Source organism: Salvelinus namaycush, chromosome 14 (assembly GCF_016432855.1).
Source record: "Salvelinus namaycush isolate Seneca chromosome 14, SaNama_1.0, whole genome shotgun sequence".
NCBI lineage: Eukaryota > Metazoa > Chordata > Actinopteri > Salmoniformes > Salmonidae > Salvelinus > Salvelinus namaycush.
In genome coordinates this window covers 32,764,717-32,783,687 of record NC_052320.1, presented here as the reverse complement: position 1 = coordinate 32,783,687, position 18,971 = coordinate 32,764,717, and the positions used below count along the sequence as shown (strand labels likewise).

The window sequence follows — 18,971 nt, the reverse complement described above, 5'->3', positions numbered from 1 at the left end:
GTGTGTGTTTTATTGGTATGTAACTTGTATTGTCAATTTACATGACACTGCAACAAAAGAGATTAAGCATATTCCTAGACTGTCTGGGGAAACCCCTAATCCCCAGGGTACTTCAAACTGGGTTTACAGGAACCTGCAGTGTAAAAAACAATGCCACGATTTTGATGAGTATTTATTTAATAAGCAAGGTCAGTATGAGCATATAGTCAGCGTTATGAGTCAAACCAATCTGCAAATGGGTCGGATAACAGATTTACCCAGTATGAAATATCAAAGTAATGTAGGCAATTGCCTCACGTTGGTGACCGTGCTAGTTTTCTTTTTGTAACACAGCCTGCATCAATTCAGTATATGCTATTCTGGAGCATTTTCCAAGTTGAACAGAGACGGCATGCAAAACATGCATGCTACATTTAGACCAGGGGTGGGAAAAAAGGTAGTTGGACAGACATCTTAGTTCATTAAAGCATGATCTTGTGTAAAGCAAAGGCCTAACAACCAGATTCTTCTCTGGTGAATGGATGAGGAAGATTGTATTTCAAACCAGTTTAAATCTGGTTCCTGGATTTCTTGACTTTGTTTTAGTTGCATATTTAGAAATATTCAGCTTAGATCCCATGCAAGAATGACATCTTACTCTGTTTAGAAACAAAATTGAACGCCCATCAACCATTGTGAATGATGGAAGAATGTTTCAAATGTAATTGGGGCTTTCTTGGTCACTTCCTGTTATTGGCCCTTATACAATAAGTCACTTCCTTAGATTGGCTCCTGTGCAGTGATACATTTAAATTTGTGCTTGTTTAGGTTGAGGGTATTTAAGGTTCATGTGGGAGTAGAAGGGAATGAGGTGGATGTTCTCACCGAGCAAGCACTCAAGCATTCTAATGTCGACATGGAAGTGACAAATCAGTAAAGCAGAGGCCAAGAGGGTTAATAACAAATAGTAAGAGTTGTGGAGCAGGGAGGGGAAGATCCATTAAAAGGTGGGGGCAGGGAGGTCCTCAGGAGAAAAAAAACAATGGCATGGAACTATTTCACTATAGTCCTTTCCAAATACTTGAACAGAAATTGATTATTCTGTTCCTGAGAGCTACTGATCAAAAGGTCTGCGGCAAAGCCGTACGAGCTTGGTAAAAGGAGACCTTTACATTCAAATGCTGTATCCAATTTAACTTGTTGCTTTTCTTTGAGGTTTATGTCAGACTATGGCTACAGCCCTAACTAGTTAGTTACTTGAATAGTTGACTAATAGATCAACGTAATCTAAGATGGCCACCATTTTTATTCCCATGGTCGATAAGACTATTTTAGCCTCCGAGCAAGATTTGTGTAGTAGATTGTTTGGTGAAACGATATGTAGAAAGGATTTTTCCCCCCCTTCTAGACATTTCTATACCGGTCAACACTAAGAATCAAACGGGTATGAAAACGTACCTCAATCCAGGCATGGAAGGTGTCACTGTACTCTTAATTATCCCACAATGCCTGACGTCAAATCATAATACTGCTAGTTCGGAATTAAACTGCCTTTCTCGTCCTCATGCTATGTAGCTAATGCTAAAGTAACATATTCCACAACAATTCTCCGGCAGCTACTCACCCCAACGTTAGACATCACATTTTCATAGAACCTAATCCTTTGCATTAACTAGCCTAGCATGAGGACGATAAAGGCTGTGTGTTTTCTAGAAATGGAGACGAGTAGGCCTAATCAATTTAAGAAAATTGTCACAAGGGAATATCTGTAGGTGGGCTTGCACCAAACAATGTAAAATATAGTAAATAACGTGGTCATAATTTTGACTGAAAAAGCAGATTGTAGCACCGGCAGCTGCATTAATTCTCAAATCTTACCACTACAACTTCCCAATATGATGGATTTTAGAGCCAATCTGGCTAATGCAAAAATCTGCTATTTTGCAAGGCGTCTCAGGTTGAAAATAATGGGTAGACCGCTTGATTATGCAAAGCTCATTGCATCAGTTTCTGTAATAACGAGCACTGATAAAGCCCACTCTTATACCTAAAGTTAAAGCACCTAACCATGCCCTCGTACTGCACAAAAGGCCCACACTAATGTTAACTTCCATGGACACTAAGTCAGGTGTGTATTACAGTATTTTCACAATGGCAAGGTAAACAGTATGCACTGTACCCACAACTAGCGACATTCCCTAATCGCACAAACACACCAAATTCACATACTGTAGGTCTCTCCACTCAGGGGTTAAATAATTATGGCAAATGGAAAACATACCTTTGCATGAGAGCACTGTGGCAGGAGTGGAGAGAACTCAGGCTTACTGCACACCATGGCTGCCCGCCGGTTATACTCAAGCGTTGGGTATGACACAGCCACATTGTCAGCATTCCACGAGCAGACAGACACACACTCATAAAACACACAGTTTGACAGCGCTCCCACTGCTGTGGAATAAGAGGGTCACTGTGGGAACATTAGAAGCCAATCTTTCCCCTGGTCATGGAGTAGCCCAGCTTGGCCTCATTGTTGATAAAGGACATGATGCCCAGGTAGGTCTCGATGAGGAGGGGCCTCTCTAGGATCAGAACTCCGTTGGCCCTGCCCGGAATGGCAAACTCCTTGTGGGCCTTCTTCACTGCCTGAACCAGCTGGGTCCGGAAGATGTCCATCTGACAGAAGAGGAGAGCAGCTCAGTGTTTAATATACCAAGCTCCCATGTGAACATGAATATTGCATATAAATAGTTAATATTGTAAATGGGGAAGGGGAGGTGGCAACGTAAGAGTTTAACCTGGCAGAGAGAGGCCACTTTCTCGTCGGCACGGGCCATGGGGTGCTCAGTGAAGGTGACATAGGGCATGTCTGTGGACCAGGGATTCCAGCGGTTCACGAAGGAGGGGCGTGGGCGTTTGTCCCACTGAACCCGAATCCCATAGCCCTCCCTCCTGTAGAGACACTTATTGTAATGCCAGTGTGCTGGGAGTAATCAATGAATAGTAGGCTGTGTTCAGTGGGCACGAGAGGAGAAAAGCTTTAGAAACAGAAGGTGTATCTATACTTGTCCAATATGCCTTCCTAGTTTTCGGTTTCCATGCCTACTGAACACGTCTGACTGCTGAGTGTATTTGGCCCTGTCCAGAAACAACCCCAAGCCCTCTTATCCCATAGCGACTTGAGTAGACTCAACATAGTTGGATATGTATAAGCAATATGGCAACATTTCCACCAAGCCTATCCCAAGTGAACGTTAGCCTTCTACCAATTATTTCAGAACATCGACAAGTGGCTTGTGTTGTTGTAAGTACAGGGTCATGGCTCAGTGGCTCTTACTTGTTGAGGGATTTGGGCGGGAACTCAAACTCGCCCACTGAGATGGTGTCCACGGCATTAAGGGAGATTCTGATGACCTGCTGACACAGCAGGTTGATGAAGTCATACTTGCAAACCAGCAGGGACCTGTTAGAAAACCAAGAGGGACAATATGGTAAATGAAGTAGAGTGTAGTTTGATGCCTTTATCATCACAAATAGATCACAACCGCGTCTAGGCTTTCATCCAGTCGGCAACATAAATGTATCAAATAATATGGGAATGGATCCCTCCAATTAGGTTCAAATGGATATCCAATCATAACATTCGCCACTAATCATTTGGTTTACCTGTCAGTTATGAGCACCAGTCTCTCCTTCTCGTTGTTCCAGTGGTCAACTCTAAGGGAAACATTATTACATTGAGATTTAGCATTCTCATCTGTAGCGAAAATAATGTAATGAGATATTCATGAAAATATGAAGCCACAATGGTGTAAGAGACTAAAATGTGTCAAGGGTTTGTGTGATTTTTTTACCAATTGGCATCTGCCGACAGAATATAATTTTTCATTGAGATGGTATGTATTAACTGGATAAATAAACGTGCATTTTTTAGCACTACATGGCTCTTAATTGCCCCATAAATATTATCCTTGCCTCTCATTTGCACTAATATCGTTTCAAAGTTTATTTACCACGTCCACAGGAAAATAGGTGTAAAACAGTAGTGACATTCTTACCTTGAGAGCTCTTTCCCAACAATGCAATAATAATAATAATAATAAAGAATAAAAACAACAAGAACTACGATGTGAGTTAGAAACACGAGAATGCAAGTATATACATGCAAGTGTCTGGTAGTAGGATATACAGAGCCCTCAGAATGTATTCACACCCCTTGACTTTTTCCACATTTTGTTGCGTTACAGCCTGAATTAAAAATTAATTAAATATTTTTAATTTATTTCACCTTTAGTTGACCAGGTAGGCTAGTTGAGAACAAGTTCTCATTTACAACTGCGACCTGGCCAAGATAAAGCAAAGCAGTGTGACACAGACAACAACACAGAGTTACACATGGAATAAACAATAAACAAGCCAATGACACAGTAGAAAAAAAAATAAAGTCTATATACAGTGTATGCAAAAGGCATGAGGAGGTAGGCAATAAATAGGCCATAGGAGCGAATAATTACAATTTAGCAGATTAACACTGGAGTGATAAATGAGCAGATGATGTGCAAGTAGAGATACTGATGTGCAAAAGAGCAGAAAAGTAAATAAAAACAGTATGGGGATGAGGTAGGTAGATTGGGTGGGCTATTTACAGATGGACTATGTACAGCTGCAGCGATCGGTTAGCTGCTCAGATAGCTGATGTTTAAAGTTGGTGAGGGAAATAAAAGTCTCCAACTTCAGCGATTTTTGCAATTCGTTCCAGTCACTGGCAGCAGAGAACTGGAAGGAAAGGCGGCCAAATGAGGTGTTGGCTTTGGGGATGATCAGTGAGATATACCTGCTGGAACGTGTGCTACGGGTGGGTGTTGTTATCGTGACCAGTGAACTGAGATAAGGCGGAGCTTTATCTAGCATAGACTTATAGATGACCTGGAGCCAGTGGGTCTGGCGAGGAATATGTAGCGAGGGCCAGCCGACTAGAGCATACAGGTCGCAGTGGTGGGTGGTATAAGGTGATTTGGTAACAAAACGGATGGCACTGTGATAAACTGCATCCAGTTTGCTGAGTAGAGTATTGGAAGCTATTTTGTAGATGACATCGCCGAAGTCGAGGATCGGTAGGATAGTCAGTTTTACTAGGGTAAGTTTGGTGGCGTGAGTGAAGGAGGCTTTGTTGCGAAATAGAAAGCTGATTCTAGATTTAATTTTGGATTGGAGATGTTTAATATGAGTCTGGAAGGAGAGTTTACAGTCTAACCAGACACCTAGGTATTTATAGTTGTCCACATATTCTAGGTCGGAACCGTCCAGGGTGGTGATGCTAGTTGGGCGGGTGCGGGCAGCGAACGGTTGAAAAGCATGCATTTGGTTTTACTAGCGTTTAAGACCAGTTGGAGGCCACGGAAGGACTGTTGTATGGCATTGAAGCTCGTTTGGAGGTTAGTTAGCACAGTGTCCAAGGAAGGGCCAGAAGTATACAGGATCAGGGAATCGCCCGCAGCAAGAGCTACATCATTGATATATACAGAGAAAAGACTCGGCCCGAGAATTGAAACCTGTGGTACCCCCATAGAGACTGCCAGAGGTCCTGACAACATGCCCTCCGATTTGACACACTGAACTCTGTCTGCAAGGTGTTTGGTGAACCAGGCGAGGTAGTCATTAGAAAAACCAAGGCTATTGAGTCTGCCGATAAGAATACGGTGATTGACAGAGTAGAAAGCCTTGGCCAGGTCAATGAAGACGGCTGCACAGTACTGTCTTTTATCGATGGCGGTTATGTATCGTTCAGTACCTTGAGCGTGGCTGAGGTGCACCCGTGGCCGGCTCGGCAACCGGATTGCACAGCGGAGAAGGTACGGTGGGATGTGAAATGTTCAGTGATCTGTTTATTAACTTGGCTTTCGAAGACTTTAGATAGGCAGGGCAAGATGGATATAGGCAGGGCAGGATGGATATAGGTCTGTAACAGTTTGGGTCTTGGGTGTCACCCCCTTTGAAGAGGGGGATGACCGTGGCAGCTTTCCAATCTTTAGGGATCTCGGGGCGATACGAAAGAGAGGTTGAACAGGCTGGTAATAGGGGTTGCAACAATGGCAGCGGATAGTATTAGAAAGAGAGGGTCCAGATTGTCTAGCCCAGCTGATTTGTACGGGTCCAGGTTTTGCAGCTCTTTCAGAACATCTGCTATTTGGATTTGGGTGAAGGAGAAGCTGGGGAGGCTTGGGCAAGTAGCTGCTGGGGCGGAGCTGTTGGCCGGGGTTGGAGTAGCCAGGAGGAAGGCATGGCCAGCCGTTGAGAAATGTTTATTGAAATTTTCGATTATCATGGATTTATCGGTGGTGACCGTGTTACCTAACCTCAGTGCAGTGGGCAGCTGGGAGGAGGTGCTCTTGTTCTCCATGGACTTTAGTGTCCCAAGACTTTTTGGAGTTAGAGCTACAGGATGCAAATTTCTGCTTGAAAAAGTTAGCCTTTGCTTTCCTGACTGAATGCGTGTATTGGTTCCTGACTTCCCTGAACAGTTGCATATCGCGGGGACTATTCGATGCTATTGCAGTCCGCCACAGGATGTTTTTGTGCTGGTCAAGGGCAGCCAGTTCTGGAGTGAACCAAGGGCTATATCTGTTCTTAGTTCTGCATTTTTTGAACGGGGCATGCTTATCTAAGATGGTGAGGAAATTACTTTTAAAGAATGACCAGGCATCCTCGACTGACGGGATGAGGTCAATATCCTTCCAGGATACCCGGGCCAGGTTGATTAGAAAGGCCTGCTCGCAGAAGTGTTTTAGGGAGCGTTTGACAGTGATGAGGGGTGGTTGTTTGACCGCGGACCCATAGCGGATACAGGCAATGAGGCAGTGATCGCTGAGATCCTGATTGAAAACAACAGAGGTGTATTTGGAGGGCAAGTTGGTCAGGATGATGTCTATGAGGGTGCCCATGTTTACGGATTTAGGGTTGTACCTGGGGGGTTCCTTGATGATTTGTGTGAGATTGAGGGCATCTAACTTAGATTGTAGGACTGCCGGGGTGTTAAGCATATCCCAGTTTAAGTCACCTAACAGAGCAAACTCTGAAGCTAGATGGAGGGCGATCAATTCCCAAGTGGTGTCCAGGGCACAGCTGGGAGCGGGGGGGGGGGGGGGGGGGGTCGATAGCAGGCGGCAACAGTGAGAGACTTATTTCTGGAGAGATAAATTTTTCAAATTGGAAGTTCGAACTGTTTGGGTATAGACCTGGAAAGTATGACAGAACTTTGCAGGCCATCTCTGCAGTAGATTGCAACTCCTCCCCCTTTGGAAGTTCTATCTTGACGGAAAATGTTGTAGTTGGGTATGGAAATCTCAGAATTTTTGGTGCCAGGATTCAGACATCAATACACGCATTCAGTCAGGAAAGCAAAGGCTAACTTTTTCAAGCAGAAATTTGCATCCTGTAGCTCTAACTCCAAAAAGTCTTGGGACACTAAAGTCCATGGAGATCAAGGACATCAGGGTTGGCGGAGTGTGCTAAAGCAGTGAGTAAAACAAACTTAGGGAGGAGGCTTCTGATGTTAACATGCATGAAACCAAGGCTTTTTCGATCACAGAAGTCAACAAATGAGGGTGCCTGGGGACACGCAGGGCCTGGGTTTACCTCCACATCACCCGAGGAGGAGTAGGATGCGGGTACGGCTAAAGGCTATCAAAACTGGTCGCCTAGAGCGTTGGGGACAAAGAATAAAAGGAGCAGATTTCTGGGCGTGGTAGAATAGATTCAGGGCATAATGTGCAGACAGGGGTATGGTGGGGTGCGGGTACAGCGGAGGTAAGCCCAGGCACTGAGTGATGATGAGAGGTTGTATCTCTGGACATGCTGGTTATAATGGGTGAGGTCACCGCATGTGTGGGAGGTGGGACAAAGGAGGTATCAGAGGTATGATGAGTGGAACTAGGGGTGAGAACTAACCTAAACAACAGTATACAAGGCATATTGACATTTGAGAGAGACATACAGCGAGGCATAAAGTAATCACAGGTGTTGATTGGGAGAGCTAGCTAAGACAATGGGTAAGATAAACAGCTAATCAGCTAAAACAACAACAGGTAAAATGGCGATGAATTGGCAGAGAGGGTCGGTTAACTACACACAGGGCCTGAGTTCGCGGCTGGCAAAAAAATAAACAGAATGGAGTACCGTGATTAATGGACAGTCCAGCAGGCATCAGCTATGTAGCCAAGTGATCATAGGGTCCAGGGGGCAGCAATAGATGGAACTACTACGCTAGCACGCGGGCGACACAGCGTTTAAAGTTAGTAGCCCGGGGCTAGTAGAAGCGTCTGCTCCGACGTCCGACGGTGGCCGGTTGAAGGCACAGCGGATGGAGTATTCGTCGGCAGACCAGTCGTGGTGGTGCGGCGGGGCGCCGTGTCAACAAAGGATCCAAGCCAGATGACGAAAGAGGTATTGTAGTTGTAGAAATTTAGTTTACTAGCCAGGAGATGCGCCTGGCTCACGGCTAACTGGTGCTAGAGCTTCGGGGCAGGGGCGTTAGCCACTATAGCCACTCAGTAGCAGTGGTGATCCGGTGCCAAGGTCCAGAGCTTACGGCAAGGATCCGGTGGAGTAGTGGGTTCTAGCAGTGTTTGGGTAGGGTCCGGGTGAACAACTGAGTAGGCCGGGAGGTGGGCCTCAGGGATAGCTTCGGTACTGGGTAACTCGGTGGGTGCTAGCTAGCTGTGAAGATCAGGAGTAATGGTCCAGGGATTACGGCAGGAATCCGGCGTTGTAGTGGAGAGACAGTCCGATACTGGTAGGCTGGCGAGTATTATCCAGGCAAAAAAACATTTGGTTGGTATCTGTGTAGAAGGTAAAGGCAGTAGCAGTGGCTAACAATGACTAAATAGTTTGTAGCTAATTCTTCTTCTGATGGCTAGGTGGTTCTTGCTATAAGGTCTAAAAATTCAAAATAATAGCGGTTCCGTATCACATTGGGTGAGGCAGGTTACCTGAAGGTATAATTGAATTAAAATGGAAAAGAGATTGAAAATAAAATTGAAATATACAAAAAAAGACGAAAAATACACGAGAGGATGAAATTAAAATATACACAAAAAAATTCAAAAAATACACGAGAGGACGAAGGATGAACAAAACACGTCTGCACTGCTACGCCATCTTGGATCTAACCAAATATCTAACCAAACCAACCAAATATTTAAAAGGAGATGTATCTACTGCTTGGATAAGAATAAATACAAATGATTGTCACATACACCAGATAGATGCAGTGAAATGTGTTTTGTTTTACAGGGCCAGCCATAGCATTACGGCACCCCTGGAACAAATGTAGATTGTGTCACGCTAGTTAGCATTGGCTTGTGAAACGACCTCTGTGTCCAGTATGAAGTTAGACAGAAAAATGGTATCCACAAGTTCATTGAACTATGGTTAAGTAGATAAAGGGCCACATTGCCAAAATCCCGAAGTATCACTTTAATAGGTGGATGACTGTCACGCTTGCTAATAGTGACGAGGTAACATTAATTACACTACCATATGAATACCTGCTATGCCTGTGAGATAGGAAGCGATGTGAAGTATAATGTGCTTACTAGTCATTAAGACCAGCCTTATTGATGGTAGTGTTTAACATGATTTTGGAATGACTATCTCTGTACCCCACACATAATGTATTGTAAGGTCCCTCAGTCAAAGTGTGAATTTCAAAACACAGATAACCAAAGACCAGGGAGGTTTTCCAATGCCTCGCAAAGGGCACCTATTGGTAGATGGGTAAAAAAGTTAAAAAGCAGACATTGAATATCCTTTTGAGCATGGTGAAGTTATAAATTACACTTTGGATGGTGTGTCAACACAACCCTTCACTACAAAAAATAAGCATCCTTCTGAGGAGAAAAGAAACCTCTCAGGGATTTCACCATGAGGCCAATGGTGACTTTAAAACAGTTTTTAAAATTGCCGTGATAGGAGAAAACTGAGGATGGATCAACATCGCAGTTACTCCACAATAATAACATAATTCATTTCTCTCAATGCGGCCTCATTGTCTCTAGTGCCCCCTGCTGTCAAAACAGAGGTACAGACATATACTGAGGGTGGTGGGTGCATAGAAAGACAAAACTATTAGTTCTGGGTGTCCGAGATTATGAGTGGGTGAAACAATGACAAGGCCCTCGATCACGTGAAACCATTCATTCCTTTGTGAAGACTCGATAGCGCATTGAGGCCAAATGAAGGCGGGTTCAATTATTTCTATGGGTTGGTTAATCTCTCGTGGACAGTGCACGTAACATCTGACACAATTGCGCAAGATATTTAGTTCATGGAGACAACATGGTCTGTGCTATCCGGAAACCTTGGGACATCCCTACCCCATTGAAGTTGAAATGTAAAACGGTTAGGGTTAGGTAAGGGTTATGGTTAGGGGTTCAAACTTCTTATGGCTGCAATCCCGTTAACGGGATCGATATGACAACAGCCAGTGAAAGTGCAGGGCGCCAAATTCAAACAGAAATCTCATAATTAAAATTCCTGAAGCATACAAGTATTTCACACCATTTTAAAAAGATGCACTTCTTGTTAATCCCACCACAGTGTCCGATTTCAAAAAGGCTTTACAGCGAAAGCACCACAAACGATTATGTTAGGTCACCGCAAAATCACAGAAAAACAGCCATTTTTCCAGCCAAAGACAGGAGTCACAAAAAGCAGAAATAGAGATAAAATGAATCACTAACCTTTGATGATCTTCATCAGATGACACTCATAGGACTTCATGTTACACAATACATATATGTTTTGTTCGATAAAGTTCATATTTATATCCAAAAACCTCAGTTTACATTGGCGCCATGTTCAGAAATGCCTTCAAAATATCCTCAGAAATTGCAGAGCCACATCAAATAACAGAAATACTCATCATAACCTCTGATGAAAGATACATGTTTTACATAGAATTACAGATAAACTTGTTCTTAATGCAACCGCTGTGTCAGATTTCAAAAAAGCTTTACGGCAAAAGCACAATATTCAATAATCTGAGAACAGCGTTTAGCCACAAAAGGAAGCCATACAGTTACCCACCAAATTGTGGAGTCAACAAAAGTCATAAATAGCATTATAAATCTTCACTTACCTTTGCTGATCTTCGTCAGAATGCACTCCCAGGACTCCCACTTCCACTTCCACAAGAAATGTTAGTTTTCCTTGGTAATGTCCATAATTTATGTCCAAAGAGCTACTTTTGTTAGCGTGTTTGGTAAACAAATCCAAAGTCACGAAGCGCGTTCACTAAAAGCAGACGAAATGTCAAAAAGTTCCGTAACAGTCAGTAGAAACATGTCAAACGATGTATTGAATCAATCTTTAGGATGTTAACATAAATCTTCAATAATGTTCCAACCGGAGAATTCCATTGTCTTCAGAAGTGCGATGGCACAGAGCTCCCTCTCATGTGATGGTCAGCATGGTCAGAGCATGGTCAGCTCATGATAGACCTTACTCATTCCCGTCTCATTCGGCCCCACTTCACAGTAGAAGCATCAAACAAGGTTCTACAGACTGTTGACATCTAGTGGAAGCCGTAGGAAGTGCAAACTGACCCATATCCCACTGTGTATTTGATAGGCGATGAGTTGAAAACCTACAAACCTCAGATTTCCCACTTCCTGGTTGGATTTTTTTCTCAGGTTTTTGCCTGCCATATGAGTTCTGTTATACTCACAGACATCATTCAAACAGTTTTAGAAACTTCAGAGTGTTTTCTATCCAATATTACTAATAATAATATGCATATATTAGCAACTGGGACTGAGGAGCAGGCAGTTTACTCTGGGCACCTTTTCATCCAAGCTACTCAATACTGCCCCTGCAGCCATAAGAAGTTAAGGTACCCCATTCATAAACGTTAACTACCTTTAGCGCCTATTGACGATATTAAATACATTTCAGAATATACTATCATCGAGAAATAATTTCACAAAATTCACTCGTTAAATTACTACACCATTTTAATAGGGTTCCCACAAGGCCATATTTGTATGTTACAGTGCTTGTTTACGGAAGACAGAGTGGACCACCTGTGCCAATTAGCCATCTGTGTCTCCGTACAACTGTGTGCAGAAGAAAGACTGACGCCCAAACGTGTTGTCACTGAAAAATACTGTCAGCTGCAAATGCTAAAACAGTGTATAGCAAGTGTGTATTTTGATGTGATGTGAAAGTAGAGGGATTTAGGTTTCTAGAACCCTACCGCAACTGAGAATCGATTCACGTTTACATTTGAGTATTTGGCTGTTTTGGCTTCCAGAGCCAATTCGCCTTAAACAAAAGAACATGTAAGGTCCTTGGACTATAAGGAGTAACGTTAGGCTCCTTTAGTCCATTATTGGGCAAGGTTTAGGGTAGGGACATCTCAAGTAATCCCGGATAGCACTGACCAACACGCGCTGTTTGAGTTACTCCAGGAAGTGACTTTGCAGTGCTGCCGTCTCATTGAGTTGCTCAAGTTGAAGGCCGACCGGGGTACTGCAGGCTGCCATTAGCAACTCAATCTTTTTAACTTCTGTGTGCGATTTTAAAACGATTGGTTCAAAGACATACAGTTGAAGTCGGAAGTGTACATACACCTTAGCCAAATAAATTTTAACTCAGTTTCACAATTCCTGACATTTAATCCTCGTAAAAATGCCCTGTTTTAGGTCAGTCAGGATCACCACTTTATTTTAAGAATGTGAAATGTCAGAATAATAGTAGAGAGAATTATTTATTTCAGATTTTATTTTATTTCTTTCATCACATTCCCAGTGGGTCAGAAGTTTACATGCACTCAATTAGTATTTGGTAGCATTGCCTTTAAATTGTTTAACATGGGTCAAACGTTTTGGGGAGCCTTCCACAATAAGTTGGGTGAATTTTGGCCCATTCCTCCTGACAGAGCTGGTGTAACTGAGTCAGGTTTGTAGGCCTCCTTGCTCGCACACGCGTTTTCAGTTCTGCCCACAAATTTTGTATAGGATTGAGGTCAGGGCTTTGTGATGGCCACTCCAATACCGTGACTTTGTTGTCCTTAAGCCATTTTGCCACAACTTTGGAAGTATGCTTGGGGTCATTGTCCATTTGGAAGACCCATTTGCGACCAAGCTTTAACTTCCTGACTGATGTCTTGAGATGTTGCTTCAATATATCCACATAATCTTCCTTCATGATGCCATCTATTTTGTGAAGTGCACCAGTCCCTCCTGCAGCAAAACACCCCCACAACATGATGCTGCCACCCCCGTGGTTCACGGTTGAGATGGTGTTCTTTGACTTGCAAGCCTCCCCTTTTACCTCCAAATATAACGATGGTCATTATGGCCAAACAGTTCTATTTTTGTTTCATCAGACCAGAGGACATTTCTCCAAAGTCTTTGTTCCCATGTGCAGTTGCAAACCGTAGTCTGGCTTTTTTATAGCAGTTTTGGAGCAGTGTCTTCTTCCTTGCTGAGCGGCCTTTCAGGTTATGTCGATATAGGACTCGTTTTACTGTGGATATAGATACTTTTGTACCTGTTTCCTCCAGCATCTTCACAAGGTCCTTTGCTGTTGTTCTGGGATTGATTTGCACTTTTCGCACCAAAGTACGTTCATCTCCTTCCTGAGCGGTATGATGGCTGCGTGGTCCCATGGCGTTTATACTTGCGTACTATTGTTTGTACAGATGAATGTGGTACCTTCAGGCGTTTGGAAATTGCTCCCAAGGATGAACCAGACTTGTGGAGGTCTACAATTTTTTTTCTGAGTTCTTGGCTGATTTCTTTTGATTTTCCCATGATGTCAAGGAAAGAAGCATTGAGTTTGAAGGTAGGCCTTGAAATACATCCACAGGTACACCTCCAATTGACTCAAATTATGTCAATTAGCCTATCAGAAGCTTCTAAAGCCATGACATCATTTTGTGGAATTTTCCAAGCTGTTTAAAGGCACAGTCAACTCAGTGTATGTAAACGTCTGACCCACTGGAATTGTGATACAGCGAATTATAAGTGAAAAAAATCGGTCTGTAAACAATTGTTGGAAAAATTACTTGTCATGCACAAAAAGTAGATGTCCTAAACGACTTGCCAAAACTATAGTTTGTTAACAAGAAAAACGAGTTTTAATGACTCCAACCTATGTGTATGTAAACTTACGACTTCAACTGTACATCTGGTGTATCAGAAGCAATTATTGGCAACTATGGAATGGTGAAGAAGAACTCCGTGGAGCACACATGTCCGAAATTAATTTAGCCATTCATTGTAGCATAGGCACTCTGTAGAGTTGCTATTTTCTCAAGTTGTGTCAATTAACTCATGACATTCCTAGATTACTCATTATACTAATAAAGTCAGATTTAAAAAAAAAAAATCAACAAATACAATAGTCAGTATAAAAAAAGGTTAAGGGTACCAAACTGTATATATACACAGTACCAGTCAAAAGTTTGGACACACCTACAAGTCTTTTTTTTTTTTATGTTACTATTTTCTACATCAAAATGATGAACACATATGTAATCATGTCGTAACCAAAAATAAGTGTTAAACAAAATCAACATATATTTTAGATTCCTCAAAGTAGCCACCCTTTGCCTTGATGACAGCTTTGCACACGCTTGACATTCTCTCAACCAGCTTCATGAGGAATGCTTTTCCAACTGTCTTGATTTGAAAGACTTCCCACATATGCTGAGCACTTGTTGGCTGCTTTTCCTTCACTCTGCGGCCCAACTTCTCCCAAACCATCTCAATTGGGTTGAGGTCAGGTGATTGTGGAGGCCAGGTCATCTGATGCAGCACTCTGTCACTCTCCTTCTTGGTCAAACAGCCCTTACAGCCTGGAGGTGTGTTGGGTCATTGTCCTGTTGAAAAACTAATGATAGTGGAATGGCGTATCACTGCAGAATACTGTGGTAGCCATGCTGGTTAAGTGTGCCTTGAATTCTAAATAAATCACTGACAGTGTCACCAGCAAAGCACCCCCACACCTCCTCCTCATCCGTTCACCTACTCTGCGTCTCACAAAGACACAGCGGTTGGAACCAAAACATTTCAAATTTGGACTCAGACCAAAGGACAGATTTCCACCGGTCTATGTCCATTGCTTGTGTTTCCTGGCCCAAGAAAGTCTCTTCTTATTAGTGTCCTTTAGTACTGGTTTCTTTGCAGCAATTCGACCATGAAGGCCTGATTCACGCAGTCTCCTCTGAACAGTTGATGTTGAGATGTGTCTGTGAAGCATTTATTTGGGCTGCAATTTCTGAGGCTTGTAACTCTAATGAACTTATCCTCTGCAGCGGAGGTAACTCTGGGTCTTCCTTTCCTGTGGTGATCCTCACGAGAGACAGTTTCATCATCGCGCTTGATAGTTTTTTGCACGAGAAGAAACTTTCAAATTGTACAGATTGACTGACCTTCATGTCTTTAATGATGGACTGTTGTTTCACTTTGCTTATTTGAGCTGTTCTTGCCATAAGGCACACCTGTTAATTGAAATGCATTCTAGGTGACTACCTCATGAAGCTGGTTGAGAGAATGCCAAGAGTGTGCAAAGCTGTCATCAAGGCAAAGGGTGGCTACTTTGAAGAATGTCAAATATAAAATATATTTTGATTTGTTTAAAAAAAAATTGGTTACTACATGATTAAATGTGTAATTTCGTAGTTTTGATGTCATCACTATTATTCTACAATGTAGAAAATTGTAAAAAGAAAAGAAAAACCCTGGAATGAGTAGGTGTGTCCAAACTTGACTGGTACTGTATATCTGGCTGTGTTGGCAAAATCACTACATATCCCATTGAGGCAAGCAGGGAGAGGATGGCCGTTGTCACAGTTTCAAGACCAGTCAGAAACGCCCAGCTAACCCTACGCCAGTGGATCTCAAAACTGAACTTGGATCCACATTAAGTAGCAATGATATCCTTTGCCACCGCTGGTCTTAAAGACAGTTTGAACCAGTCATGACTATTCAAAAAAATACATCTAGTTTTTTATACTGAAAAAATATATAAAAACACAACATGTAAAATGTTGGTTCCATGAGCTGAAATAAGATCCCAGAAATGTTCCATACGCACAAAAAGCTCTCTCTCAAATTGTGCGCACAAATTTGTTTACATCCCTGTTAGTGAGAATTTCTCCTTTGCCAAGATAATCCATCCACCTGACAGGTGTGGGAAACTAATCTGCGTGCTCGTCGTCCTTACCAGGGTCTTGACCTGACTGCAGTTCGGCGTCGTACCCGACGTCAGTGGGCAAATGCTCACCTTCGATGGCCACTGGAGAAGTGTGCTCTTCACAGATGAATCCCGGTTTCAACTGTACCGGGAAGATGGCAGACAGTGTGTATCGCATCGTGTGGGTGAGCGGTTTGCTGCTGTCAATGTTGTGAACAGAGCGCCCCATGGTGGTGGTGGGGTTATGGTATGGGCAGGCATGAGCTACGGACAACGAACACAATTTTACCAATGGTAATTTGACTGCACAGAGATACCATGAACGAGATCCTGAGGCCCATTGTCGCGCCATCAGCTCATGTTTCAGCATGATAACGCATGGCCCCATGTTACAAGGATCTGTACACAATTCCTAGAAGTTGAAAATGTCCCAGTTCTTCCATGGCCTACATACTCAGAAATGACACCAATTCAGCATGTTTGGGATGCTCTGTGTCGACGGCATGTCCCAGCTCCCGCCAATATCCAGCAACTTCACACAGCCATTGAACAGTAGTGGGACAACATTCCACAATCAACAGCCTGATCAACTCTATGCGAAGATGTGTCGCGCTGCATGAGGCAAATGGCAGTCACACTAAATAGACTGGTTTTCTGATCCCACACCCCTACCTTTTTAAAAGGTGTCTGTGACCAACAGTTACATATCTGTATTCCCAGTCATGCTAAATCCATAGATTACGGCCTAATGAATTTATTTCAATTGACCGATTTCCTTATATGAACTAACTCAGTCAAATCCTTAAAATTGTTGCACGTATATTTTTGTTCGGTGTAGTTACATGATTGTTTTGAAGTTAAGGGTGCAGTATTTATGAAGTTTGGTAATGAGCACAAAAAAATAGCATAGTTCAAGTTTAGGACAGGATATAGCTGCTGGACGCACATGCGCTCTGGGCTAATTCAGGACAAAGATTGTAGTTTTTATTTGATTAAACAATTCTCAGAGACCAAAACAAATAAATCTGATTAAATATTTAAGGAGAGCGAATCGATATACAGTCCCTAAATCAGCTGTAACTGTCAATACTGAAGCAAAGCTTGAAATGAAGTCGCTTCTGGACACGGTAGACTCCTCACCACTAATTGGGGGATCCTGTTCTCCGCTAACAATATCTTCAGTACCACGGTCGGCCTTCAACTTCCATGGCTTCAATGAGAGGGGGCAGTTGTTCTCCACTGGAATGAATCATTGAAAACACTCAGACATCATCAAGCTCATTTCAATCACCTGTAGTACTAGGGCATAAACCAAAACGTGCACCCAGGGGGGGGGGTGTCCCAGGACCGAGTTTGGGAACCCCTGAACTTCTGTACTGCCAATTTAACTTCACTGGCCTATGTGAAGATGTGAATTGCTGATAAAAATGACTCACTCTGCAAGTAGCCACACACTCAGCACTTCTCCATCCTCTGAAGGCAGGCCCACTGTTCTGATGTCATTCACTGCTCGTTCAATGGTCCCTGGCTGAAATTGAGGCCACAGTTAATTGATTTCAGTCCACTCATCATTATAATAATAATCGAGCAGATTGTTCCATATATCATAGCTGAATAAATTGCAGTTGTCTGAATAAATGGTTGCGTTTAACAGAACGGTTTGTTTCACAACCTAAGAAATAGATGTTGGTTTGTAACGACATGTTGCATGGGTGCTTACTGCCACAAATACGCACCTTCAAATCAGAGCGAGCCAAGCTGCAGTCAATCAGCAATTGCAAGCTCGCGCTGATTGCAGCGTGAGCGTTTGACAGCTGTGTTTCCAAGCTAGCCTATTAGCTTGCTAACTAGCTAATATCCGACGTTGTTCAGATAAAAAAAAAAAGGGCAATTATTAGCCAGACTTACCCTGAAGACGAAATAATCCTTCACTTTCGCTTGCATTGTTGGGTTGTGGACATGAAACGGCGTTAATGTTTGTAAGGGGGAGCAACATGCTACAGAAGAACTATACCCAAAGCTCCCTCTGGCCCCCGGCGGTGTGAAGGCAACCTCGACTCCATCCTCAGCCTCTGCCGGATGAAGGACCGCAGCCCCCGGACTCATTGGCTCAACCGTGTCGTTTAGCTGAAGCATAGTGCAAACTGAGTTGTAATAAAAAGCACAAAATAGACTTCAACCTATCCTCTCGAGAATAAAGATTCAGCAAACGGTGTATTGTTTTGAATTGGTCATTGCGCACAATAATATGATCAGAGAGGATGGTGTTTACAAGGAAGTACCCCTGCCTCACTTCCCCCTTAGGTTTCCTTTTTTCACCTCTTAAAGGGGAAATCTGCAGTTCAAACAAGTGTTATCCCCGCCACTGTTGGGCTGTAATCCTTAGTCCGAACAGCTAAAACAAGAGTTTATATTTGTATTTAAATTTAACCAGGCAAGTCAGTTAAGAACTAATTCTTATTTACAATGACGGCCTACCGGGGAACAGTGGGTTAACTGCCTTGTTCAGCGGCAGAACGACAGATTTTTAGCTTGTCAGCTCGGGAATTCGATCCAGCAACCTTTCGGTTACTGGCCCAACACTCTAACCACTGCCGCCCCTATTGGACAAATTCAGCTAGGTTCCTCACTGTTTCGTTCCGTTAAAAATTCAGCTAGGTTCCTCCTTGTTTCGTTCCGTTAGCTTCCGTTTAAGAATAGAATAAAACTTTATTGGCCATCCAGGATGGAAATGTTTATTTGGCATCACCTACCATTAAAATAACCACAGCCACATACATTCTCACATCATA

The 18,971-nt window shown here is 43.0% G+C and overlaps 1 protein-coding gene across 1 annotated transcript; it reads right to left on the bottom strand.

The window, feature by feature from the left end:
* Window positions 1-169: 169 nt before the first annotated feature.
* tprg1l (tumor protein p63 regulated 1-like) lies at window positions 170-18,452 on the bottom strand. Its single transcript, XM_039008428.1, has 6 exons — window positions 18,088-18,452; window positions 17,616-17,707; window positions 3,646-3,696; window positions 3,317-3,442; window positions 2,778-2,931; window positions 170-2,655 (listed from the first exon to the last, which is right to left on the bottom strand). Exons 1-6 carry the CDS (start codon window positions 18,313-18,315, stop codon window positions 2,461-2,463), a joined length of 846 nt encoding a protein of 281 aa, XP_038864356.1. The 5' UTR covers window positions 18,316-18,452; the 3' UTR covers window positions 170-2,460.
* Between the last annotated feature and the right edge of the window lie 519 nt (window positions 18,453-18,971).